Source organism: Lepidochelys olivacea (genome assembly GCF_965140295.1).
Source record: "Lepidochelys olivacea isolate rLepOli2 genome assembly, chromosome: 24".
Lineage (NCBI taxonomy): Eukaryota > Metazoa > Chordata > Testudines > Cheloniidae > Lepidochelys > Lepidochelys olivacea.
The window spans coordinates 11,763,084-11,788,348 of record NC_140434.1 but is presented as its reverse complement, the minus strand read 5'-3'; the positions used below and the strand labels follow the sequence as shown (position 1 = coordinate 11,788,348).

The following is a 25,265-nucleotide window of genomic DNA, read 5'->3' as shown; positions in this document are numbered from 1 at the left end:
GAAACTTCCTCAATTCATTTGTCCCCATTCCTCATCCATATGTTGCTTGGTACAGAGAGCTTTCTGATAGGTACTCAGTGTCTCGGTCAGATTTCATTCCCTTTCGCACTGACTCATGTCTCTGCTGCACCCTCTCTCTTCGTCTTCCCCCCGACATTTGTGGCAAAAGCCCCTCCTTCCCCCTTGGCAGAGTTAGCTCCATCCTCTCCTTTCTTTTCTCCCTAGGAGCCTTATTGGATTCTGTTGGCTTTTGATGGTTGTTTGCTTTCCACTCCCTCCATTTCCAAAGCAAGTGACTTCCCCACCTCTGAAGCCAACTGACCATGTCTTGTTCCTTCTCCAAGGGATCAGAGTCTCGGGGAGCTCCTCAGTCACCGCCACCGCCCCGTGTGCACTCTGATGTGCTCTTCCATTGGACTGTGCTTGCTAGATTTCTGGAGTCCCCAAATGTGCTTTTCCACACTGAATGCCCCTGCCTTGCTGCATGTGGTGAGCCCTTTATGCTGTGTTCTGGCAGACCAGGGTTACTGGTCCCTGGCCTCCCTTTTATTCTCTCTCAGTCAATTTCTTCATATCAGCAGATCTAGGATGGCTTCTTCTCTGAATGGATTCTCCAGTATCCAAGTTTCAGCGTAGCAGCCATGTTAGTCTGTATCCACAAAAAGAAAAGGAGTATTTGTGGCACCTTAGAGACTAACAAATTTATTTGAGCATAAGCTTTCATGAGCTACAGCTCACTTCATCGGATGCAACATGAAAAGTGATGAAGTGAGCTCTAGCTCATGAAAGCTTATGCTCAGATAAATTTGTTAGTCTCTAAGGTGCCACAAATACTCCTTTTCTTTTTTCCAGTATCCAGGTCATTGAAGTCCTAGGAATGTGGACTGGTGCTGAGTTAGCTTAATCATCTCCCAGAAGAGACCAGGAGAGGTAACCCCCCAGGAGCAGAGCTCCCAATAGTTTGAGTTCCCCGGGTGCTGGAGCTTGTCCCTGTTTGAGTCGCATACTGTCTGCAGCCGAGCAGAGCAATCCCTTCCTTCGTTGTTATCAAGTGCAGATCACAGGGGCTTCAGACCTGGTTCAGACCCAGCTGCCAGCACCCTGTGCCTCCTTTACATCACAGTGAGTCCCGCTCACACTGGGTACCCACAACTCACTGGGGTAAGTGACTACACAAGGTGCTTGGCAGTTGAGAACTGGACACAAATCTTGGGGCATATTTTGCAAAGCTTGTAGGAAAGCAGCAGTGGAGTCTGCACCAGGAGACTGTAACATGGCCAGTGTATCAGCTGCTCACATGCCTTGCGGGGGAGTCAGTGGGGAGAAGGGCTCCCTGGGGGGATGCAGACTCCCTCAGCAACCCCACCACAGAACAGGCTCTGGTTTTGCCCGTTCCAATCTCCCTGTTTGGCCCCTGCACGCAGATCCCAAACACACATTTGCCAGTGCCTTGCACTGCCGAGAGTCCTGCTCACTGGAGTATTAATAAATGAGCCAAAGGTGTTAACTTCACTGAGTCACTGTCTGACACTAACAGTGCTAAACAGGGTCCAGGGGGTTGGTATCCAGAGACCTCAGCCTGCTTTGTCCCTGGGCAAACACACCATTAAACATCCCTTTAGCCTTCTATTAATGTACAGAAAAGAAGGGAAACAGTTGAAACCTTTACCATGTAAAATATGAAGTCAGGCTGGCATTGTAACAGCATCGCTAGATCCCTTTCCCTTCAGCTGGACAGTTTTTAGAATGGAAACCCCCACCCCCATGCTGTTTGACAGTCTCTTAGACCAGGGTTTCTCAACCTGTGGGTCGGGACCCAAAATTGGGTCACCAGAATGTTTCAAAGGGTTGAGTGGCAGCTCCTGTGTGTCCCCTGGGGCTGGCTGGGCTCACCTCCTTGCTCCAGGCACTGCAACCTCTGGCTCTCAGCACCACTCAGGTTTGGCCCAGCCATCATGATGACGGGAGTCCGGGTAGGCCAAATTTGAGTGAGTGGCACTGCAACCCCAAGAGCCAGATCACAACTCCACTCACGCAGATTTGGTCTAGTCAGGGGGGCGGGGCCAAACCTCAGCTGTGCTGCAGTCCCAGAGGTTGCAATGCCCAGAGTGGAGAGCCAAGTCCAGCCAGCCCCACAGCCCAGGAGCTGCACTGTGGGGTGAGTGCCAGGCAGGACGCAACTCTTTTGGGAGGGGAGGCAGGATCCGACTGAAAGCACCCCACGGCCAAGGGTTACCATATTTCAAGTTCCGAAATAGAGGACACTGCCAGGGGGAGGGAGAGTTGAAGAGGGGGTATAGTTTCTATGGCAGAACCATCCCATCCCACCCTTATTTCTGCTCTGCTGCAGAGCGGCAGCGCTGTCTTCAGAGCTGGGTGCCCTGTTAGCAGCCGCTGCTCTCCAGAAGGCAAGGGGAAAGGACGAGCAAGGAAAAATCATGGACATTTGTTCGTATTTCAAAAATCCACCCAGACGGAGGTTGGAGGACCAGAACAGAGGTCATGTCCGGGAAAACCCAGACATATGGTAACCCTACCAGGGCCTCTGCCTCCAGACTATTTACTGGGTTGCAGCAGGCCATAAACATTTGCAAATGGGTCTGGAGCCCAAAAAGGTTGAGAACTACTGACATAGGTGGTATCAAAGATGGTGGTAACGATCATCCCAGGTGGTGTTTGGGATTCAGCTGGAGCCGGAGGGGTGGCCATGTCATCTGGGTCCCTTGCGCTGGCCCGGTGTGGTCAAGACACTTCTTGGGATCAGGATCTGCCCTGGAGTCCCAGGAAGCCCTGGGCATGGCAGCCATGATGGTGAAGTTCACTCCAGGACCCTCTGTCCTTCCCTTCTGTTCTTCTTTTTGTTCTTTCCTTCCCACAAAATCTCGTTCTTTTAAGGACTCAAAAAGGGAGTGATGGATGGAATAGCTCCTCCCCTCGTTATTTTGTCCCCCAGTTAGGCCTCATTTCTGACATATCAGTTTTGGCTCATTCATTTCCTGCTCCACATCTCCTGTTTTTAACCATGTAATTTCAACACAATCCTTGACTTATATTAACTAGGCCTTTTTGTCTGGACTAATTCAACTATTCTGTCTCCCTTCGTACCTTTCCCCATCAGCGTGAGTCATTATAGGGTATTGTAACAACTTATGAACTTCTACAGTCATTTCACAGTTGAGCTCACAATTTGGGTCAATATGTAGGCCCAGTTGTTACAACACCATGCCACATAGTGATCCAGAGGCAGCCCCTCATGCACTTCCTTAGCTCCTGCCCGAGGGGACACTCCTGCGTTACACTGAGAGCCGGACAAGGGCATGCCCGGAAAGCTTCAGTGAAATGCCAAAGAGATGCCTGGCAAATGCTTCATTGGGCTGCTAGGCCCATCACAGACATAGACTGAGAGCTACCAGAACTCATAACACCCAGGGCTCCTAAGCAGAAGCTAACAGGGCTATACTGCCTGAAGGGCACAGAGCCAGGATGAAGGGAGGCAGGGAGGGGCATATGGGCAGGGGCATGTGGAGGTTGTGTGAGGCTGAGTAAGGGCACTAGAGGGGCAGGTGCAGACCAAGGGGGAAGAGCACCAAGTGAGGGCTCTTTTCCATGGATCCAGACCATGGAGTTCAACTTTACAATGGTTATAGCCAGAGCCAGCTGGGGCAGTGAGTGGAAGAGGAGGAGCACAGCGAATAGGAAAAGGCCCCGGGCAGCGAGGGGAAGGGGGAAGGGTCCCGGGCAGTGAGGGGAAGCGGAAGGGCACGGGCAGCAAGGAGAAGTGGAGGGGCCTGGGGAAGAGGAAAAGGCCCGTCCATGTGGGCAGCAGAGGAGAGCAATGGCTGGGAAGGAGTCTTCATGTGGAATTGGCAATGAATATGACAGCCACAGAACAGCAGATGGCAGGGGCTGCCTCCCCTCCCCCAGGAAGGCAAGAGGGAGAAGAAGTCAAATAAGAAGGGGTTGAGGCTGGGAGGAGCCTGTAAGGAAGGAGGGGTGGAGCTAAGCAAAGGCCAAACGGCACTGACGCACCCCCATATTGGGTCGCTGCTATACATTGTATAGCTCCCAGGATCAGGGCCCTTGTGCTGGCGCTGACCAAGCACACATTCTTTTGGGAAGAGCTCACAATCTTCATCTGAACCTGTGACAGTAGGGGCCTGAACCTGTGACAGCAGTGGGGGGCACTGGCAGAGCACTGGGGGGAGCCCAGGGCTGGGAGAGCACGGGTCTGCAGGTCAGGATTGAGAGGCATCAGCAGAGCTGTGTGGGGAGGGCCCAGTGCTGAGATAGCTGGGGCTGCAGGTCACAATTAAGGGGAACCGACAGAGCTGTGTGTGGGGTGGCCCCATGGCTGGGATAGCAGGGAGCTGCAGGTCGGGACTGAGGGGTACTGGCAGAGCTGAGTGCAGAGGGCTGGGCATTAGGAGAGAGTTGATAGAGACCTCCAGACATCATTTCCATCTTGGAGTCTCTCACACCATTGCTGTCATCTCTCCAGGTTGATTTGTTTCCCTTTTTTTTGTTGTCCTCCCCAGATTTTTCCCAGCTCCCCACCCCACATGTTCACTCCACTCCAGCCCCTTCGTCAGGCCCTTCCCAGTCCACCACTCATGTTACCATGGCTACTGCTTCATTCTTCACTCCAGTCGCTGTCCAAGGTACCGTAAGCTCCTTTTCTATTTCTTTATGGATTCCCTGCTCCCATGCCCAGTGGGGAGCGCTGCAGGACATAGGAGGAGAATGGCTGCCAAGCCCAGAGGGACAAGGGCTGTGGCTCCAGCGGAGGAATTACTGCCAGCCCCTGGCTAGTACAATCAGGGGATTGTTCCTAGCACTTGGCTTCCTTGTTGGAATGTCCAGGTTCTGCAGCCGCCTTGCCAGTTCACCCTGCAAAGCCAGAATCCATAGGAGTAAAAGGTGGCAAATAGGATTGTGGTAGCAGAAGAGGCCAGTGGCCCATCCAGTGTGACAGCCCACCTCCCTGTTGGTCCAGTACTGCTCTGCCCATGGTAACACACACCAGTGGTCTCTCGCTCTGGGTGCTGTCGCTGCAGGAACCATTGCCAGAGGCTTCGGAGGTTGTGGAAAATCGCCATATGCATCTTCTGGTCCCAGATGGGGAACCACCTATCTCTCCCCTAACACATGAGCCCTTACCGTGTGTATCCTAGTGATTGCCATTGCTTTCAGGCAGCGACATGTCTAATCAATGTACTAACTGTACTAAGCTATTTGCTGTAATTCAGTCATGTGGCAGGATAGGTTAATCACACATTGCGAAAAATGCCTTTTGTCTGTCTGAAGTGTTGCCTTTTCATTTTGAATGCCTCTTGTTCTTGTGTTAAGGGGCTGGGTAGCTCAGAGCCCTACTGGCTCCCTGCCCCATTCCTCTCTTTATATCCCTCTGCTGTCCTCTCTTTTATTCTTCTCCATTCCAAACTCTCCCCCTTCAGATGCCCCCCCTCCTCTCTAAGCATTTCTGTGACCCTTCCCTGGACCTTCCAATTCCTGAGCCAATACTTTTGGGATGAAGCAACTGAAACTGAATGAAAATTTGCCCCTGCACGCCCAGCACACCTGGCAGACACTGTTCCCCTGACAGGCACAGACTCCTGACACTGCCCCGGCTCCCAGGTGTGAACACCAGACATCGTCCTCCCCTCCAGATGCAGACACAAGAAACACCATCACCCTCAGCACAGACATGAGACCCCGTTCTCCACCCCTCCCCCCCCCAGCACAGACACACGAAACACTGTCATCCACAGGCACAAGGCATTGTCCCCATCCCCCCAGCATGGACACAAGACACCATCACCCCCAGCACTGCCATGAGAAACTTCCTCCCCCCAAGCACAAGTACGAGACACCATCTCCGCAGCACGTACATGAGACACCATCCTCCCCCACCCCCGCCCTTGTGAGGCGGATGCGTAACCTTGGTCTGGGGTTGGGACACTGTGACAAGGGGCCTGGAAGGTGCTCTGTGGTGTCAAGTGGCCAAGGCAAGCCCTGGCAGGTAGTCTGAGATGCTCTAGGGGCGCTGCTACCCAGTCAGTGCCTGAGGTTTCCCTCTGAGTCATGAGCACCCTGCACTCCAGGCTGCTGTCCCCATCAGCCCTGTTCTGCCTTTGCTGACAAGAGACAGGATGGTTTGAACACAGGGGCCAGAATGAACTGGGCTAACGTCAACTGCTCCGAGTATAGTCACCTGCCTGCCATGGCAGCTTCCAAGGCAAAGTGCTCCTGACAGCCAGAGGAGCCAATCGCACAGGCTGTGCTGTTTCAGAGACAGAGGAGTCTGGCAGAGCAGGGCTTGTCATAGCAATGGAGATAGAGCCCCTGAGCATGCCATGCCATGGGGCAGGACTGAAGGGCATGGGCAGAGCCAGGGCTGCAGGTTGGGATTGAGGCGGCATCACAGAGCTGGGCAGGAGCCCAAGACTGGAATAGCCAGGGCTCTGCAGGGCAGGAGGGAGGGGCATGAGCATGTGGGGGTGGTCGCTAACCCTGTGACCAGTGCTACTGGCGGGGAAAGGAGAGGAGAGGAGACAGGGTGGGTAGGGATGGGGCAGAGTGGAGAGGGGAGGGGATAGATGGGCAGGGAAGGAGAGGAGAGAGGGCAAGGATGGGGTGGGGAGAGATGAAAGGGACAGGGACTGGGGTGGGCTTTCACCTCTTGCCCAGTCCCAGCTCTCCAGGCTCTTGGACCCGCTCTGGCCTCTCTCTCTCCACTTCCCTCCCAGTTTCCTCCTCTTCTGCCTGCATCCAGCCCCACTGCACTGGGGCAAGAGCTTTCTCTGTTGCAGCTTCACTGTGCATCCATCGCATTTCTCGTCTCTGCTGGCAGCTTCTCTCTGCATCTATTGCATTTCCCATCTCCACCGCAGCCCTTCTCTGCCTCCATCACATTTTCCATCTCCGCTGTAGCCCTCTCTGCATCCATCATATTTCCCATCTCTGCTGGCGGCCCCTCTCCTCATCCATGGAATCTCTTTCCTTAGAGGTTTTTAAGCTCAGGCTTGACAAAGCCCTGGCTGGGATGATTTAGTTGGGGATTGGTCCTGCTTTGAGCAGGGGATTGGACTAGATGACCTCCTGAGGTCCCTGCCAACCCTGATATTCTATTACGTTTCCCATCTCTGCTGACAGCCCCTCTCTGCCTCCATCACATTTTCCATCTCCCCCGGCAGCCCCTCTCTGCCTCCATCATATTTCTCGTCTCTGCTGGCAGCCCCTCTCCTCTCTCTGGCTCTGCACTTCTCTCTCCCACTGGTAATATTTCACTCCCAGCTTTTAGGACCTGGCAGCTGGTGGGAAGGACGCAGCCATGGGGAAAGCTGTGCTCTACTGGAATGTGCCCTTAGCACCCCAAGGTTCTATGTAAGGGCACATGGAGCCAGGCCAGGCACACACATTGCGACCCCCAGCTCTGGTGCTGAGAGAGTTTCTGTACCACGCAGGACTTCAGCAGGGCCTGTAAACACCTTTCTCTCTCTCTCTCTCTCCCCCCTGCACTGCCACATGTATAGATGCCAGCCCGATGTCTTCCTCCTCTGGCACATACCATGCTGTGATCGGTGGAGTGGTCGCAGTCATTGTCTTTCTGCTACTCAGCCTGCTCATCGTCCTGGCACACTACCTAATCAGGCACAAAGGTAAGGCCTGGCCACTGCCTACAGCTCAGCTCACGGGCTGGCCTCTCAGAGGTGGGAAGGAGAAGGCAGCCAAGTCTCTCTCGCCAATGGCCTTCGGCCTATTCATGATTGCTTCCTGTTTAATGCTCTCCGTCCCCTGCTCTTCCAGAGCCTCCCGGGGCTTGGCACTGCCATGAGGGGGACAAGTGTTTTGCTTTCACGGCCTGGGTGCTGCAGGGGCGTGCTGGGCATGGATCATGCGGAGCTAGAGTTCCAGCCCTAGGGGAAGGAGTCTCCTATTGCCCCACAGCACCCCCTGCCTGCCGTACACAGAGGAGCCGCGTATGGCCTGGCACAGAGGGAGCAGAGACCTGTGTGATGAAGTGGGACTATTCTTAATGTTTCCTCTGAATAGTGTGGGGGTGCCTCAGTTTCCCCTAGGCAGTTCTTAAGTATCTAGGTGGTGGGGTAAGGGTGTATGATTGTTGCAGAGCCCTGGAGGGCAGGTGTGTGTAGGGGTCTGGACAGAGAATGGCCGACACCCTGTTTCCTGGCAACTGATGGCCTGGACCCTTCCTCCCTGCAAGATCAGAGCTAAAGGGTTGGAGAACAAAGGAATCAGGTGACCTCCTGGCCCGGGAAAGGGACAAAGCCCAGAAGAGGAGGGGCTGGAGAGAGTCTCAGTTTGGGGCTGGCTGGGACATGGAGTGAAGGGCAGACGTGGTTGTCTGGCTCACTGCCCCCCAACATGGACCCAGCTGAGGGGTCCTGTTCCCTGTACCTGCAAGCTCTGTGTTAGACCATGTTCCTGTCATCTAATAAACCTTCTGTTTTACTGGCTGGAGGAGAGTTACGTCTGACTGCGAAGTTGGGGTTTAGGATCCTCTGGCTTCCCCAGGACCCCGCCTGGGCAGACTTGCTGTGGGAAGCGCAGGGAGGGGCAGAGGATGCTGAATGCTCCGAGGTGAGACCCAGGAAGGTGGAAGCTGTGTGAGCTGTGTGTCCTGCAGACAGTCTGCTCACAGAAAGGAGACTTCCCCAGAGTCCTGACTGGCTTCGTAGGGAGCAGTTCCAGAGCATTGCCCAGGGACTCCATGACAACCTGACCTCAGCAGCTAAAAGCAGATCAAATTAAATCTGCACAGCACCACATGGGGATCCTTGGTGGGTCATTCTCCCTCCCTTGGGGCTGGCAGCTTGAGCATTGCCTCCCACTGACCCCCAAGAGCAGGAGCAAGTCCCACAAGACTCTTGTAACCAATCAGCTTCCACCTCCCTGAGCCCAGGATAGGAAAGGCTACCAAATCGCATCCCTCCCTTCTCTGTCACTCTCCATCACCTCTGTCTCACACCCTGTCCATCTAGTATCATCATGTCATTGTTTTGTGTTCATTTCTTTAGTACTCATCCACCTAAATATCCTGCATCACATTCAATCTATTCCTGGTCACCTAGGCACTCATCCTCCCGTCTCTGACCATCTGCAGAGATTTTTCATTGGCCACATATTATCCATCTATCCATCTGTCCACCTCTGCACCATCCATCCACCATCCACCCTGCCCCAACCAGGGTATTCTCCGCTCCCTTGACTTTTCATCTGTCCAGCAGATATGTGTGTAAAACGCAGAGGGATGATCAGATCTAACCATCAGCAGTAGACACATACATGTGACATGCTGGAACCTGTGATGTTCATCATATTCATCAATGATCTGGAAAGGGAGGTGAATAGTGAGGTGGCAACATTTGCAGATGAAACAAAATTACTCAAGATAGTTAAGTCCAAAGCTGACATTGAAGAAATACAAAGCAAACTTACTAAACTGAGTGACTGGGCAACAAAATGGCAGATGACATTCAGTGTTGATAAATGCAAAGTAATGCACACTGGAAAACATAATTCAAATTATTCATACAAAATGATGGGGTCTACATTAGCTGTTACCACTCAAGCTGTTACCACTCAAGAAAGCCAGTCATTATGGATAGTTCTGTGGAAATATCCACTCAATGTGCAGTGGCAGTCAAAAAAGCTCACATATTGTTAGGAACCATTAGGAAAGGGATAGTTAATACATCATAAAATATCATGTCACTATATAAATCCATGTTAAACCCACACCTTGAGTACTGCATAGGGTATCTAAAAAAAATTAGAATTGGAAAAATTACAAAGGTCAACAAAAATGATTGGGGTATTAGGAGAGATTAAAAAGACTGGGACTGTTCATCTTAGGAGAGATATGGTAGAGGTCTATAAATAATGACAGGTGGGGAGAAAGTGAATAGGGAAGTTTTATTTACCCCTTCACATAACACAAGAACTAGGGGTCACCCAATTAAATTAATAGGCAGCAGGTTTAAAACAAACATAAGGAAGTACCTCTTAACACAACACACAGTCAATCTGTGGAACTCATTGCCAGGGGATGTTGTGAAGGCCAAAAGTATAACTGGGTTAAAAAAAAAGCTAGATATGTTCATGGAGGATAGGTCCATCACTGGCTATTAGCCAAGATGGTCAGGGATGCAACCCCCTGCTCTGGGTGCCCTGAGCCTCTGACAGAAGCCAGGACTGGATGACCAGGGATGGGTCACTCAATAATTACCCTGATCTGTTCATTCCCTCTGAAGCTTCTGGCATCAGCCACTGTTGGAAGACAGGATTCTGGGCTAGTTGGACTGGTCTGACCCAATGTGGCCGTTATGTGCTTATGACACCAGGCCAGCTTCAGAGATGATGTATAAGTTGGAAATGGCCACCCCCTCAGCTCCTTTGGAGCTAGGTGCACCTCCAGCTAGTGTAGGGAGTCAGAGTTGGTATGACTTACATACTGAGGAGCCAGGTGTTTAAAGTTCATGTGGGGTGGAGGCTTCTTTGCTTTCCGCTGTCCTACACCCTCTGGGTAGGTGCTCTTCTGGCCCCTCTGGCTGTCACCTCACCCTTGGTTGTCATTATTTGTGTGGCTGTAACTCCCAGAGTCCCAAGCAGCTGGGGTGGTGACGGGCTGGGTGCTGCACAGACCCAGAGGCAGCCATGGTCCCTGCCCTGAAGATCCCACACCCTGCTCAACTCGTGGCTGATGAGTGAGGTTGCTTCAGCCTGGAGGGTGCTGGCAGGAATAAGATGCCCACTGTGGGGCTGGGAGGAGACGGAGATTACACAGGGTCAGACTTGCCTCTTGACCTAGACCCCGGGGCTCCAGGCTGCACCTGGCCGCAGCACTCTCAGCACAGGCACCGTGAATACAGCTGGCCGGGAATGATTTTCCAATGCCCTCTTTGCAAAATTGCAGTTTTGGGTGGGAAAATTGAAATGCCAGCAACCTGGCCACCCACCTGTAGGTGAGATGGACAAGAGCCAGTTCCAGGCAGTTCCCAGCCAGCTGCAAACCTCTGGTTCAGTTCTCCCACAGCACAATTGTTTCCATTTCTGCCCATGCAAAATGTCAAGGTTTCTGCTTCTCAGCTTACGCCCAGGGGAAATATTTTCTGAAACCTCAACATTTTCAGGAGGATGGAAGTTCCATTTTCTGGCCAGCTCCAGCTGTGAGCTTCAGCCCGGAATCCCCCTTGAGCCCTGCCTGCCACACAGTCCCTCTCCTGGGTGGTGCAGAGAGAGTCCAAGAGCTACCTAAACCACTAGGCATATGATAATGAGAACCCTCTCCTTGCCAGGTACCTACCTGACTCACGAGGCCAAAGGATCAGACGATGCCCCAGATGCTGACACTGCCATCATCAACGCGGAGGGAGGCCAGGCCAGTGGCGATGACAAAAAGGAATATTTCATCTAGGGGTGCAGGGTTGAGAGAAGAGAAATGGAGCCAACAAACCCAGATGGAAATGGAAACCGGATCACAAACCCCACTCAACCCAACAGATTTTCTCTCGTGCCCTGGATGGATGGACGAACAGAGGGATGGCGGGACAGAGACCAGAGAGTGACCGGCTTGACTCATGATGCTTCTCGAACTTGTATAAAACGTTATTACTAAAAACATTGAAAGCCCCACCCCTGTTCGCTTGCTTGTACCTTCATACCCGTGACCAACACTCGCACTAAACACACAAACAAGCCAGTGAGTGAGTGACACTTTCCTTCTTTCCTTTGGCCCCTTTGCTTTGGTTTTGTGGATGCTCTTTGCTTTGGTTCCTTGGGTTGGAATGTTGGGGTGGGGTCAATGTTGCTCTTTCCGTTGCTGCTCTTCATTTTGGTTCCGTTTACATCCAAGGATAAAATCAGCCCTCATGGTGGCTGCCTGCTGCCATGGGCCTGGGCAGCCTGGGATGCCCTTTCTGTTGCTTACGTTTCCCACCCGAGAACTGGGGCCACGATTCCATTGTGTTCCCCCATCCTTGGCTCCTGCATGGTGTTCTGAGCCAGACCTGTGGGAATGACCCTAGGCTGAGGATGGGAGGCGGTGACATGGGGTCTTTCTCTGCCCCACAGCAGCAAACAAGCCATGAGAGCCCAGGGGAATGTCCAGCGAGAGCGAGGAGATGGGGGAGCCACCCAGCCCGGCTCCTCTCCAGAGGGATGTGCCCTCCCCGCAGCGAGATGGGAGGGAGGGCAGTATTGCACACCCAGCCTGCTGGGGCCCTGCACTGATTTTATCCTTGGAGGACAATGTTCATCTGGGAGGAGAACTGTCCTGTGTGATACATGTACAAAGGGGAGCCAGCTGCCAGGTGGGGAGCCGCTCATAGGCTCCAGTGCCCACTGACACCCAAGGAGAGAGATTCAAATGCTGCAAGGTGACTTGCAGTGCTCATGCATGGTTCCAAGAAAGGCTGTAAAGTCTCAGATTGGAGCCAGGACAATAACCCATCCGTTGAGATGCTCAATGCAAGGAAACCATCCTTGTGTATCTTCCCTGTGCCAGGGACTGATGAGCAGAGCAGGGCCCTGGCGAGCCAGGTGACAAGGGTAAGAGTGTCCTGGTCCTCCATGCTGCTGTCATGCCTTTCCTGCTCTCTGACCAGTCAACCTGCCCCAGCGCCAAGGCCCGGGGAGCATTTGGAGATAGAAACATTGCTATGATCACAGGTGACTTGGCCAAGGGGCATCTTTCTTGTAGGCCACAAGTAGCTGAGCAGCCTCATTCCCACAAACTAGCCACCCAGAATCTGAATCATTACAGCTCAGAACCTGAGCGGCTGCACCAGACAGGGTGCTGGCAACCCCAGCTAAAGCCAGGGGAGGGAATGAGCTTCATGGCAGACTGCTCAACGGCCCAGGAAGTGTTCTCACAGGGGCTGAGCTGCACGTGGTGGGGGAAAGAGCGAAGTTTGCCCATCAGACCTCTCAGCGTTGGAAACCGTAAATTTAGTCAGGGAGCTCCCTCCCCAGGCAAGAGCCTGAGAGCAGTGTCTCAAGCCACAGGGCTATTACCTGTCGCCCACTCTCTAGAGTCATAGCCCTGTTCCCTCCAGAGCTTGCATGGCCCACCTTCGAAGAGCACACAGCATTCCCTCTGAAGAACCCCAACCCAGCCCTTGAGATGGGCTCCACCAGACAGCCTGGGAAGTGGGCGAGGGACTAAGCTAGAGCAGCCAGACTATGGGGCGGGGAAGGAGGGGCTCAGCTGTCACAGCCATGCTGGGGGTTCCTCTGATTCCCCTCTGGGGTGTTCACTGTTATCAACTCCATGATTTTATCAAGTGTCTCCTGAGATTTGGTGTTTTTCTCAAAGCCCCAGCTCCTGGAGTCTTGTCGGACTAGATGATCATAATGGTCCCTTCTGACCTTAGTATCTGTGAATCTATGAATAACTGAGCCTCTCAGCCTTCATTTTTTAAAAGTATATTTCTAGCCCTCCTGGTTGAAGAGAAAAGCTGGAGAATATGACAGGAATGTGGCCTAAAGGCTACAATAAGAGAAGGCAAATCCCCCGCCCCCACTGCCAAATTTAGAATTTTTGAAAATCTCATGATTCTTCAGCCATTCTCAGGATGTTGGGGAGCCTGACTCATTGCTTTTGATCATGCGAGGCTGGGTCTTGGCCCCTGCGATAGGCAGGAGCGGTGTGGAATCTGCCAGCTGAGTGCATGAGATGGTGATCAGGTAATCAGAGAGCCACCTGGGAAATGATATCAGTCCATTTGCATTACCTGGCCCCTTCCCGGGGGGCTGATGTAATTCTCACTGGTGAGATGCTGGGGGAAAGGACCCAGCAGGGACTGATGGTGGCTGCTGCTCCTTCCAACAGAGGCACGACAGCAAGTGCTAGCAGAGGGGCCTGGCCAGCGGCAAGGTTGTGTGGGCAGCAGAGACTGGACACAAGGGCTGACTGAGGCCGTCTCACCCCTGGGGAACAGGGAACTAAGACCTGGACCCCAACCCCCAGCACCCAACATACAGGCTTCAACAAATGAACAAAAGGCTTCTCTTCTCTGTGACAGACACTAACCAGCCCCACCTGCCCACACACAGGGCCAGTGCCCCACGTGCCACTCCTCTTGGCACAATTCAACACCAGCCTGGCAAGCCAGGCTGAGTCCCAGAACCAGGCCTCAGGCTGTGATAGCTCCATGCACTGCTGGGAACAGGCACAACTCACCCTACCCTGCAAAGCTAGGCTTAGGCTCCTGGCCCCTCAGTCCCAAACCATGGGCGTCTGCCGTGGCTCCAAACAGCATCTGTCCTCTGCATGGGGCGCAGGCCCATGAGGCCTCATCATGCATCCACCTGGTCTGCATGGCACAAGCTGAGCACTCCAGCCGCCTTGAAGAATCTCTAGCCCTTCTCGCAGTAGCCAGGTAGGGTCATTGCCAAATGCCTTCCTAGGCCCTTGGAATGTGACTGAGTCTCCATGTGCTTTCCTGGGGTTCCCTGTTCTTCCCTGGGGCCCTGACAGGCCTGGGCTCCCATGTGGTTAAGATGGGCCTCGGGAGAGTAACAAAGGGCACTGGGCAGCAGGCTGCCATGGCTCTGTGTAAGCAGTGTCCTTCCCAGGAGCTGTGTGTGTGAAATAAGGCAACCCCAGATGTAAGGCATGATCCCCCTCTCCTGCCCAGGGGTTTATACAGGTCCCACCCCTCCAGTGCATGGCTGTTATGGAATGTTCCATGTCTTATAAACATGGGACTAGCATTTTCCAAGCCTCTGAGACATGGGACCAAGTAGAGACCCAGCTGTGGGTGTGGCAAGGAAATGGGAGGGCCCACATGTCTAGTGGGAAAATCTAAACTTCCCCTCATGCTGTGTGTATGGGAGGCAGGAGATACAGCCTTCTAGTGGCTGTGAGACTGATGAGACACACAAATTCTTGAGTATGTGGGAGCTCTAGGATACATCACCACTGCAGTGGAAGTTAGGGAATTAACCACATCTCAAGGGTGTGCAAGTAACAGGATTCAGCATGTCTTGTATGTATGGGAGTGCCAGGATACATCCAATCTCTAGCATGTGGGAGTGATGGGATACACCGTGTCTCGGGTTTGTAGGAGTTATGGGATACACTGTGTCTCAAGTGTGTAGGACTGATGGAATACACTGTGTCTTGAGTGTGTAGGAGTGATGGGATACACTGTGTATCGAGTGTAAAGGAGTGACGGGATACACCGTGTCTTGAGTGTGTAGGGCTGATGGGATACACCGTGTCTCAAGTGTGTAGGAGTGGTGGAATACACCGTGTCTCGAGTGTGCAGGAGTGCTGGGATACACTGTGTCTCGAGTGTGTAGGAGTGGCTGGATACACTGTGTCTCGAGTGTGTAGGAGTAGTGGGATACACTGTGTCTCGAGTGTGTAGGAGTGGTGGGATACACTAGGTCTCGACTGTTTACCAGCGATGAGATATACTATGTCTCAACAGTGTAATAGTGACAGCATATACCACTTGTCCAGTGCGTGGGAGTGGCAGGCTACACCATGTCTTGCATATGAGAGAGTGACCGGATACACCTGATCTGTGTATTAGTGGTGGGGTTCTGGGTTCAGCCCGGTTAAGGTTTTTAAAAATCTAGCATGCTGTTATGACATTAAACCATCATTTGTGGTTTGAGGTTTTGCATCAAGTTGTGGCTTGTGATTTCATGTAACAAGCACCATTAATAAAACCACTGAACCTTGTATAAAACACACAGCGAGGGGAACACCAAAAGTATGGCCACAGAGAGTGATTTTAAAAAGTTCCTTTATTCCCTTTCCATTTATGTGCACAAAGTTGTATAAAGGGAAAGGTCCCTGTCTGAGAGCCCTTTCGATCAGTGCAGGGTGTCGCCCTGCCCTCGGGGGTGGGAGGATCAAGCCCGGGGGAGCAACAGTTCTGTCTCAATTGCTCTCCATCTCATTTTCATTTTTGGAAAAGTCAGTATTATTCTTGAGAGGAAAAGTTTAATAATGTGATCAGTGCAGTGATGTCTGCCTGAGTCTGTAGAGAGCCTGAAATCATAGTGCTGAGGTGTGAACTATCCCTTTCATTTCAGTGGTTGTAACTCTGATGCCAGTGACCACTATTTCACTGCTCATGAAAGTATGTGTGAATGGAGGGAGCTGATACTGTTATGAAGATCTTTAACATTCAATATTGAATAGAAATCATTCCTTAAAATAAAAATGTAAGGACATGATTTACAATACGATTTCATTTCATTTCATTACAAATCTAAAAGCTGGGCAGGGCAGGGTGGGGGCGCACAAGTGATTTCATTTTCATGGGGGTGGCAGGGGAGGGCTCAACTTTCCAAAGTTTGGGGAATGCTGCTTCAGAGTGTAATCAATGTCTTTCTGGAGGGAAAAGGGAATAGATTAGTTACGGACTATAACTTGTGGGTTGCTGATGATAAAATTGAAGTCTGATTCTTTTTAAGACAAAATGAGACAAAACACACAAAGAAAGAAAGAAAGAAAGAAAGAAAGAAAGAAAGAAAGAAAGAAAGAAAGAAAGAAAATACATCTTTTGTGTTTCTGTGACTTTTCACTGGCAGCTTAGCTGCTGCAAAGTCATCGGTGCAGCACACAGTCTCTCTGGTCTCTCCAAGACCTTGCAAACTTCCATCCAAATCAGATGTTTAAGTTATTAGGTCAGAGCCTCAGCTGGTGTAAATGGACATAATTCCATTTAGTTTAAGGGTGCTATGCTGATTGACCTCAGCAAGGAATCTGGCCCCTTGCTTTAGCTTGCCTTACTGATCACTCCAATGGCATGCTGATAAATGCTGGACTGGCCATTATGCCAGACTCTTATTAGACAGGTGAAAAAAGAAAGATAGGACAGAGAGAGGAATAAGGTGAGGAGGGAAAATGATGCAGGAGAGAGGGGGTGAGAGTGGGGAGGGAGTGGGGTGAGATGGGTCCCATGGGTTGTCAGAACTCAGCCAAACATTATGTACATGGTGATATCTCCTCACCTGGTCAGCATCTTTCAGGATCAATGCAATGGCAACCTAGATTCTGGGGTCAGAGATGCGGGAGGCAGTGATGCAGGGACACACTCCCTCTTTGGCCAGTTGGCTCCTTCAGGGTGTCCAGTCTGAAGCACAGGCAGGCAAGGTAACTGCTCATTAGCTAAGGAGAAATTGTTTTTCTGATTGTTGTTCAGCACTTTTGCAGGGGGCAGAGTGGTGCTTTATAATAATAATTATTATTATTATTATTATTGTTATTATTTATTTTATTTATTAAATAAGTTGCCAAGAGGCCTCCCCCATCCCCCACATACCAGTGTCCTGGAAGGAGTGGCAGCCCAGTCCCATCAGAATTCACCAGTCAGAACATATATCTAGGGATTCCGGTTATGAACATGTCTTGTCATTCTAACATCATCTTGGTTTGTTGCCAGAGCAATTCTGGGGCCTGCCCAATATATTTTGACAACCTGTGGTGAGTTCTTGTCTCTAAAGAAATCCACTGCTATCATTGACTTTGTCTCCAATTTATTTATAAACTGCTTTATAGAACAGGTTGAACTAAACTTTAGTTCCCTTTCTTCTGTGAAAGTGACAGTACACCATCTCTCAAGTGTCCAGGAGTGACAGGATATCCTGTATCTTGTGTATGCAGGAATGACAGAATATACCATGTCTCGAGAGTGTGGGAGTGATGGGATACACTGTCGTGTGTGTACAGGAGTGACAGGATACACAGTGTCTTGTGTGTGAGGGAGTGACAGGATATACCATGTTTCACATGTGCAGGAGTGACAGGATATACCATGTCTCAAGTGTGCAGGAGTGATCGGATACACCATGTCTCATGTGCAGGAATGACAGGGTGCACAGGGTCTTGTGTGTGACACAGTGACAAGATATACCATGTCTCGTGTGTGCAGGAGTGATAGGATACATCATATCTTGTGTGCAGGAGTGACAGGATACACCATCTCTTCAATGTGGAGGAATGATTAAATTCACCATGCCTAGTAAATGGATTTCATGGGAAGTCTCCCAGGCAGGTGACTCTTGCTGGGGATAGACTATCCCTGCCTACACTGGCTTCCCTGGACTGAGGGGTCTGCAGTTAGAGCGACTCGCACAGATAGACCCTACTGACAGTGACTCTGCTTGAGGGTCTGATCTTCACAATGCTGTAGTCTTCCCACCTGTCACCTGGTGAGATGGAGGTTCAGTTAGTGACTCCCACGGAGAGAGGCATCCTCCACCAGTGACTCCCCCGGTTCCTAGGATTCTCCTGAAAGAGAGTCAGCATCGCTGATCAATGACCCCCACAAAGTCATAGTGACAGAGTTTAAGGCCAGAAGGGCCCACCAGATCATCTGATCTGACCTCCTTTATGTCCCAGGCCACCAACGCCACCCAGACCCCGCACACTAACCAACAAGTGCAAACGAGACCAAAGTATTGCAGCCCCCAGGAGAGGAAACTGTTATGTACCACAGACAGAGAAAAGGAGGGACTGAGGCCCCTGCAATGGCAGGGAAGTGCTAAGTGAGAATTACCCAGATAATCCTGGCACCCACACTGCCAGGGAAGGCGAAAAGCCCTACGGTCAATGACAATCTGACTTGGGGGGAAATTCCTGCCTGACCCCACCAATGGCAATCAACTAGACTCTAAACATGTGAGCAAGAACCAGCCAGCTAAGCGCCCAAGAGAAAGAATGCTCAGTGCCCTGGCCCTCCCTGCTCAATACCCCATCTCCATCCCGGGCCACCCTGATGCTTCAGAGGAAAGAGAGTCAATTCAACAAAAACTCCATGGGGGGGGATCCCTCCCTGACTTCTCCAGGTGGCTGGCTCAAGCCCTGAAGCATGAGCTTTTAGGACCATAAGACATAAACCAGAAGGGAGCCCCTGGGGCTGCCAAGCCCTGTTCCCCCAACACCACAAGCAACCCCATCACACAATCGCACTCATTGCTTTATTCAGTCTCTCTTGACACTAATTGAGTTGTTTGCCCCCACAACTCCTATGGGGAGGAGGTTCCAGAGCCTCACCCCTCTGATGATTTCCAGACTGAATTTGTTCATGGCCAGTTTATATCCATTTGTCGTTGTGCTAACACTGTCCTCTAGCTTAAAGAGCTCTTCCCCTTTCCTGGTACTTATCCCCTGAGTGGATTTAGAGAGAGCAATCATAGCCCTTCTTGGCTTCTTTGCGCTAATCTACACAAGGCAAGCTCTTCCAGTCTCCTCTCCTAAGACTCCTCCATTCCCCTGACCATCCTAGGAGCTCTTCTCTGCACCTGTTCCAGGTTGAATTTACCTTTCTTGACCATGGGTGACCAGAATTACAGAGTGTTTCAGAGGAGGGCTTACCAGTGCCTTGTGCTGATTAATACTTCCCGATCTCTACTGGAAATGCCTCGCCTGATACAGCCTAGGATCACAATTGCCTTTTTCACAACTGCATCCGTTAGTGTCTCATAGTCATCCAGTGATCAGCTCACACTTCCAAGTTTCTGTCCTCCTCTGTTGCTTGTAACTGATGAGCCTCCAACTTGCAGCAGAAATTCTTATTATTAGACCCCTAAGAGCATGGCCTTGCATTTTGTGTTATTCAATTTCATCCCATTTCTGTCACTCCCATCTTCAAGGCCATCCAGATCTTCCAGTATAATATTTCAACCCTCCTTAGTGTTTACTCTGCCTCCCAATTTTATATTATCAGCAAATTTCATTAGCACTCTCCTACTTTTTGAGCCAAAGTCTCAATAATAAAAGTATTGAATAAGATTGGTCCTGAGACTTATCCTTGAGACACTCCACTAGTCACCTCTTTCCAGTCCAATAATTCACCTTTCGGCAAAACCCGTTGCCTTCTCCCCTTTAGCCAGTTTCTTATCCACCTTGTAATGCTTGTGCTGATCCCCATCTTCCCTAATTTAAGTAATACTTTCCTATGTGGTGCCATGTCAACTGCTTTACCAAAGGCCAAGGAGATCAGATGTACTGCACGTACCTTATCTAAGGAAATCACTTATTTTCTCAAAGGCAAAAATCAAGTTAGTCTGGCACGACCCACCTTTCGGAAACCCGTGTTGCATTCCATCCCCTCCATCTTTTACCTCCATGAAGTTAATTATTCTTTCCTTCACAATTTGTTCTAAAGCCTTGCATACTACTGAGGTCACACTAAAAGGTCTATAATTGCTTGGCTCACTTTTTTTCCCTTTCTTAAACATAGGTGTTCTCCAGTCACATGGTACTGCCCCCAAACAGCTCGATTTATTCAAAATCCTTGCTTCTAGACTAGTAATCTCATGTGCCAGTTCTTTCAGTATTCTGGGGTGGAAATTATCCAGGTCCCCTAATTTGAGCACATTAAGCTTGTTAAGTTTTATTCCACCACATTTGTGGTAATGTCCATTCCTAAGATACTCATTTCCATCTGACTTCATGCACGTGTTCCCTATTATCATCCTAATTGAAAACGAAGGCAAAGTATTCATTTAGTTTTGGGGCCATATCTCGATTATCTGTAATCTCTTTCCCAGGCACACTGCACAGCAGTCCAACCTCCTCCTTCCTTAGTCTTTTTATTTATAGAACTAAAAAAATCTCTTATTATTTATTTCAATTTCATTGGCAAGAGCTACTTCAGCTTGACTTTTAGCAATTCTTTTTAGTCCTACATTTTCTAACCTCTGCGAGGTAGATTTCTTTGCTGATCTAGCTCTTTGTCCATTCCCTAGAGACTCTCTGCTTACTCCTCCTAACCTTTTTGAGGTGGTTATTCATCCAGCTGGGGCTGGAGCCTTTCTCTACAACTTTTCTCCCTTTGCTTGGGATGCAAATTGCAGATCATTTTTGTACAGTTGATTTGGAGACATTCCAAACCTCTGAATTGAAATGCTTGAGCTTGTCAGTCCAGTCTCTGATTCCCTAAATTTCTTAGAATCTGCCTTTTGGAAATCAAATCCCATAGCTGAGGACCTGGTTTTGATGATCCTTCCATTTAATTTAAGCTGAATCAACATGTGATCACTCAATCCAAGGTTATGTCCTACAGCCAGCTCGTCTATGGTATCCTCACTGCTTACCAAAACCAGGTCTGAAATTGCATCACCTCGTGGTTCAGTGACAGTTTTATGAAGAAACCTCTCATATATCACATCCAGGAATAGCCGGGCCCTACCAGTATTAGGAACATTTATTTTCCAATCTGTACCTGGAAAGTTAAAGTCTCCCGTAATGACACAATGAAAAGAGTGGGGTCTCCAGGTCATGACCCCACAGAGACAGTGGGGATCTCCCTAGAGGCACGCTGACCTCACATGTGCTCCTGGGGCCAGCTCATTGTTGCACTGAACAATCAACATCAAAGGTCCTTTACATCCACCCATACAGCCCAGCCCTCCAACCGCCCCTCTCCAGTTCCTTGCTGCTAAGTCCTGTGCAGCCCTGCCTGGAGCACAAGTCACCATTACCCCTTTAGGTGCCCTGGGCAATGTGAGCAGCTTGGTGGACACAAGAAGGTTTGAGGGAATCCAGCAACAGCCAGGGGCCTGGGGAGATAGTGGGGACCAGGTATGGCAGGGAGTTGGGGTGCTAGGGGAAGAGGCCCCATGGGTGGTAGCCTGGGGGCGGGGTGCTGAAGGTTGTTATTATAAGCCTCCCACCCCCCTTTGGACCCATCCCCCATTCTGTGCCCCCAGCCCCTCTCCTGTTGTCCTTCACCTCCCTAACAGCTGCCGCCTCCTCCTCCTGGACTCCCACTGCCAGCGGGCGGAGGGGTGGCAAGAAGCTGCTGCAGTGGCCACTCTAGCCAGGAGCAGGAGCTGCATGCCACACTTGCTGGATGCCCTATGTGCGATGCCATCAAATGCCATGCGCCATGTCAAATGCTGGATCACCTCCCCTGGTCTCCCCCAGCCCGGGCCTTCCCTAGGCCCCCCAGCCCAGCCAGCCAGGGCTTCCTCTGGGACCCCCCAGCCCCACCAGCCATGGCCTCCCCTGGGACTCCCAGCCCAGCCAGCCAGCCAGGGCCTCCCTTGGATTCCCCAGCCTGGCTAGCCAGGGCTTCCCCTGTGTCCCCCTAGTCCCGCCAGCCAGGGCCTCCCCTGGGCCCCCCCGCCCCCCAGCCCAGCCAGCTAGGGCCTCCCTTGGGTCAGACTTGCCCCAGAGGCAGTCCATTCCTTGCCCTGCTATTGGTGAGTCCCCTAGAGAGCGAGTGTGAATCCCACCCTGACCCGGCCTGTCACTGAGCACAAGGGCCAGCGGTTCATGAGAATGGGACAGCTCTGTCCCCACAGCAGCCCAGTAACCGATGTGGTCTCCACACCACTCCCTGCTCCACCACCCCCAGCAGCTCCTGCTGCCCTGAGACTTGGGAATGGACCCATCAGTCCCTCACCCCTGCACTGGCAGGTTTTGTCTTTGAGGCCTTCACCATGACCCACTATGGCCCAGAGAGGCCACTGAAGGCTTCCTGTGGCACATAAGGAATGTGATTGCTGCTGCAGCTGCTCTGGCTCCGGCCCAGGTGTCAGACCTGCTGCGGCGTAGTCCACCAGTCACCTTAACACAGACCCCATCACCATGAGCCTGTGGGGTCCTCGGGGCTTCCCTACAGTCCCTGTGGTGCTAGCTCCTGCAGCGGGTGTGGAGGGTGAATTCCTGGGCCAGGATGTGACTGGGATGTCTGGACAATCCCCGCCTCTCTCCGGCTAGTTTTTCTGTTCAGCCTAGTGTGCAGCCACCGGGGCTGGTAACAGCCATGCACAGCAATGAGACACGACCCATCGCACGATCTATGGGGTGGCAGTGGCAGATGAGCTCAGCGGCTTCTGGCTCTGCAGCCAACCCGCCATTCGCTCTGCTACAGAAATGAGCAGCCAGCCAGAAAGTTTCCTTCCATGAGAGGCCGGCAGTGAGGGCAGGTGAGTGACAGCCGGGGAACGCAGTAGCCAAAGGAAGCCACTCTGTTCCACGGCTCCTGGTCCCACAGCTACTTCCTCACTGGGACCCCTGGCTGTGACCCGCAATGAGCTCCAAGCAACCAACTCTCCTGGCCCAAGCCAAGATGCCACCGGCAAGGGGGCTCTGTGTTCTACAGCGCCCCCCTGGGTCTGTGCCCTCAGGTGAGGCAGGCTGGGAGCTCGCCAGGTGCAGCTGCCCCTAGCTTCCCACTAGGAGCCTGATTTTCCCCCCGCACCTCTCCGAACAACCAGCCTTCCCCCAGGGTGCTGCACCCCTGAGCCTGACGGAACCCATCTCAGCCCAGGGTGCAGTATAGCTCCTGCCATCCAGCCTCCTGCCCTGCTCCTGCCTGCACACTCTAACAGGGGTTTGTTCAGTGGCCTTGCTGGGAAGAGAGGCCTCCAGCAGCCTGGGAGGCACTAGTGGGGCAATCAGTGGGGGCCACACATTCATGTAGGCGAGGGACAGGTTAACTGGGGCTCCTGGGAGCAGCGGTCTCTATAGCAGGCCCAGGACAGCTGGGGCAGAGGTCTGAGGGGACGAGGCCAGATCCTCCTTGCCATGACCCAGAAGGGAAGCACTGAGGCCTGGCCATTGGTCTGGCCTTAGGCTGGTGGGGTTTGGACAGGGCTGAGGAAAGCCCCAGACCCAACCCCCTGCATGCTGGGCCAGCAGAGGATGTTCTGAGCAGATCAGGGCACATCCTGAACATGACAGGAGGCAGGACTTGGTTCCCCTTGGTGGTTCCCTGTGGCCTTAGCTGAGGTGCCCTCCAGCTCCGCTGGCTCCGTATCTACACCCAGCAATGTAAACCCTTTGTAAAGGGAGCTGCTGCTGCCTCTGGGCATTGGGTGGGCAGGACAGCAAAGAGGCTTGGGTGGAGTGGTGTGGTGGGGACACAGGCTGGGGCAGGAGGCTGGATGGCAGGAGCTATGCTGTCTGTTCTTAGCATGGGGGCCTGAAGGAGGAGAGGGTGTAGGACAGGAGGGTGGCAGGAGACGAGGGCTCAGGGAAGCCCATTGTATCGAAGCAGGAGGGAGGGAAGGGCACTTGCAAAGGTGGTGCCCAGGTTGGAAAGAGCCTGGTGTAAAGTGGATGCTACCATGATATACATAGAAAATAATGGCCAGTTCCCAGGGAAAGCATTGATTCAGTTTTTGCATGTCCCAGGGCCTGTCCTTCCCAATAGCCTCCTGTCACCGCCCCCTGTATCCCAGCATGTACCCCTGGGCAGCCTGGGAGTCTGAGCTCTACTGCCCCAGAGCCCGTACTCGTGCCATCTGCACAGCTGGCTTTCCTTAGGTACAGGCTCCTGGGAAGAGGCAGTGAGATCAGCAGGGTCCACAGGTGAGAGGTGGGGGTTCTCCCAACAGCAGCTGCTCCAGGGTTAAGTGAAGCAAGGGGTTCTCCTGTGCAAACCGACCAGCAACTCCTGTGGCTCCATTTCCATACTGACCCCGGGAACTCGCCTGAGCCCAGCTCCTGCAGAAACAAGGAACAGATCCAGCAATGTGAGGAGCAGGTTGGAAGCCAGGAGGAGTGGAGGGTGGTGGGCATGACTGCCCATGGCTGGGTTCATCATTGGTCTGCCCGCTGGTGGGGTCACCACTAATCTGCCCAGTGCTGGGGGAGCATTGGACCATGCAGGTTCTGACTTGAGGGCAGGGTGGATGACAGCAGCATGGCCCTTTTCCACATCGCATGCCAGGCTGTATCTGCGCTTAGTGCCCACAGTGCCCCGTCTGGCTGGGGGGAGGAGATTCCTGCGTTGCTGACTTTGGCAGCTGGCCTCCCCTTCGGAACAGGCTCTGTGTTCGTCCCAGCTGGCGCTGAGCTCTCAAAATTACCGGAAAGCCATATTTGTACCATGCTCAGAACACTTGGTTTGGGTGAGCAGTGGGGCAGGGTGGAGGGCGGCCGTTGAGTATTGTGCTGTGTTCTTGTATGTACATAAAGGGGATACAACCAACGTCAGTGTTACTTTATAACCTTTCTAATATCCTGTGCTAATCTCAGAAAATAGTCCTATCAATATATCTGGATTGTACATGTCACTCTGCCTGCGTCTCTCTGCTTCCCTGCGGGGCACCCAGCGCCGAGCAAGAGCTACCTGGGCACGGGTTGCCCCTCAAATGCTAGTGTGACACAGCACCATTTCCCCACCATCTGCTCTTCCTCCATCTCCTCCTGGAGCAGCACCCACTGCCATAACTACTCCTCATGCTGAGAGCCAGGCTCCTCTCCTTCACTCCCACATGCCCTGTGTCTCTCTCACACACAGTTTCTCTCTCCCGCGAGCACA

At 52.1% G+C, this 25,265-nt stretch overlaps 1 protein-coding gene across 5 annotated transcripts in view; it reads left to right on the top strand.

Annotated features, from left to right (window-relative positions):
- Positions 1 to 25,017, top strand: part of CADM3 (cell adhesion molecule 3) — a 146,466-nt gene extending 121,449 nt beyond the window's left edge. For 3 of the 5 annotated variants that reach the window (XM_084613750.1, XM_084613751.1, XM_084613748.1), the window contains 3 exons: positions 4,536 to 4,658; positions 7,533 to 7,658; positions 11,319 to 25,017. In XM_084613750.1, coding sequence (XP_084469876.1) covers positions 4,536 to 4,658; positions 7,533 to 7,658; positions 11,319 to 11,437 — 368 coding nt within the window. In that variant the 3' untranslated portion in view covers positions 11,438 to 25,017. The remainder of the gene's footprint in view (positions 1 to 4,535; positions 4,659 to 7,532; positions 7,659 to 11,318) is intronic. The other 2 variants (XM_084613752.1, XM_084613749.1) reach the window with 1 other exon arrangement.
- Positions 25,018 to 25,265: the final 248 nt, after the last annotated feature.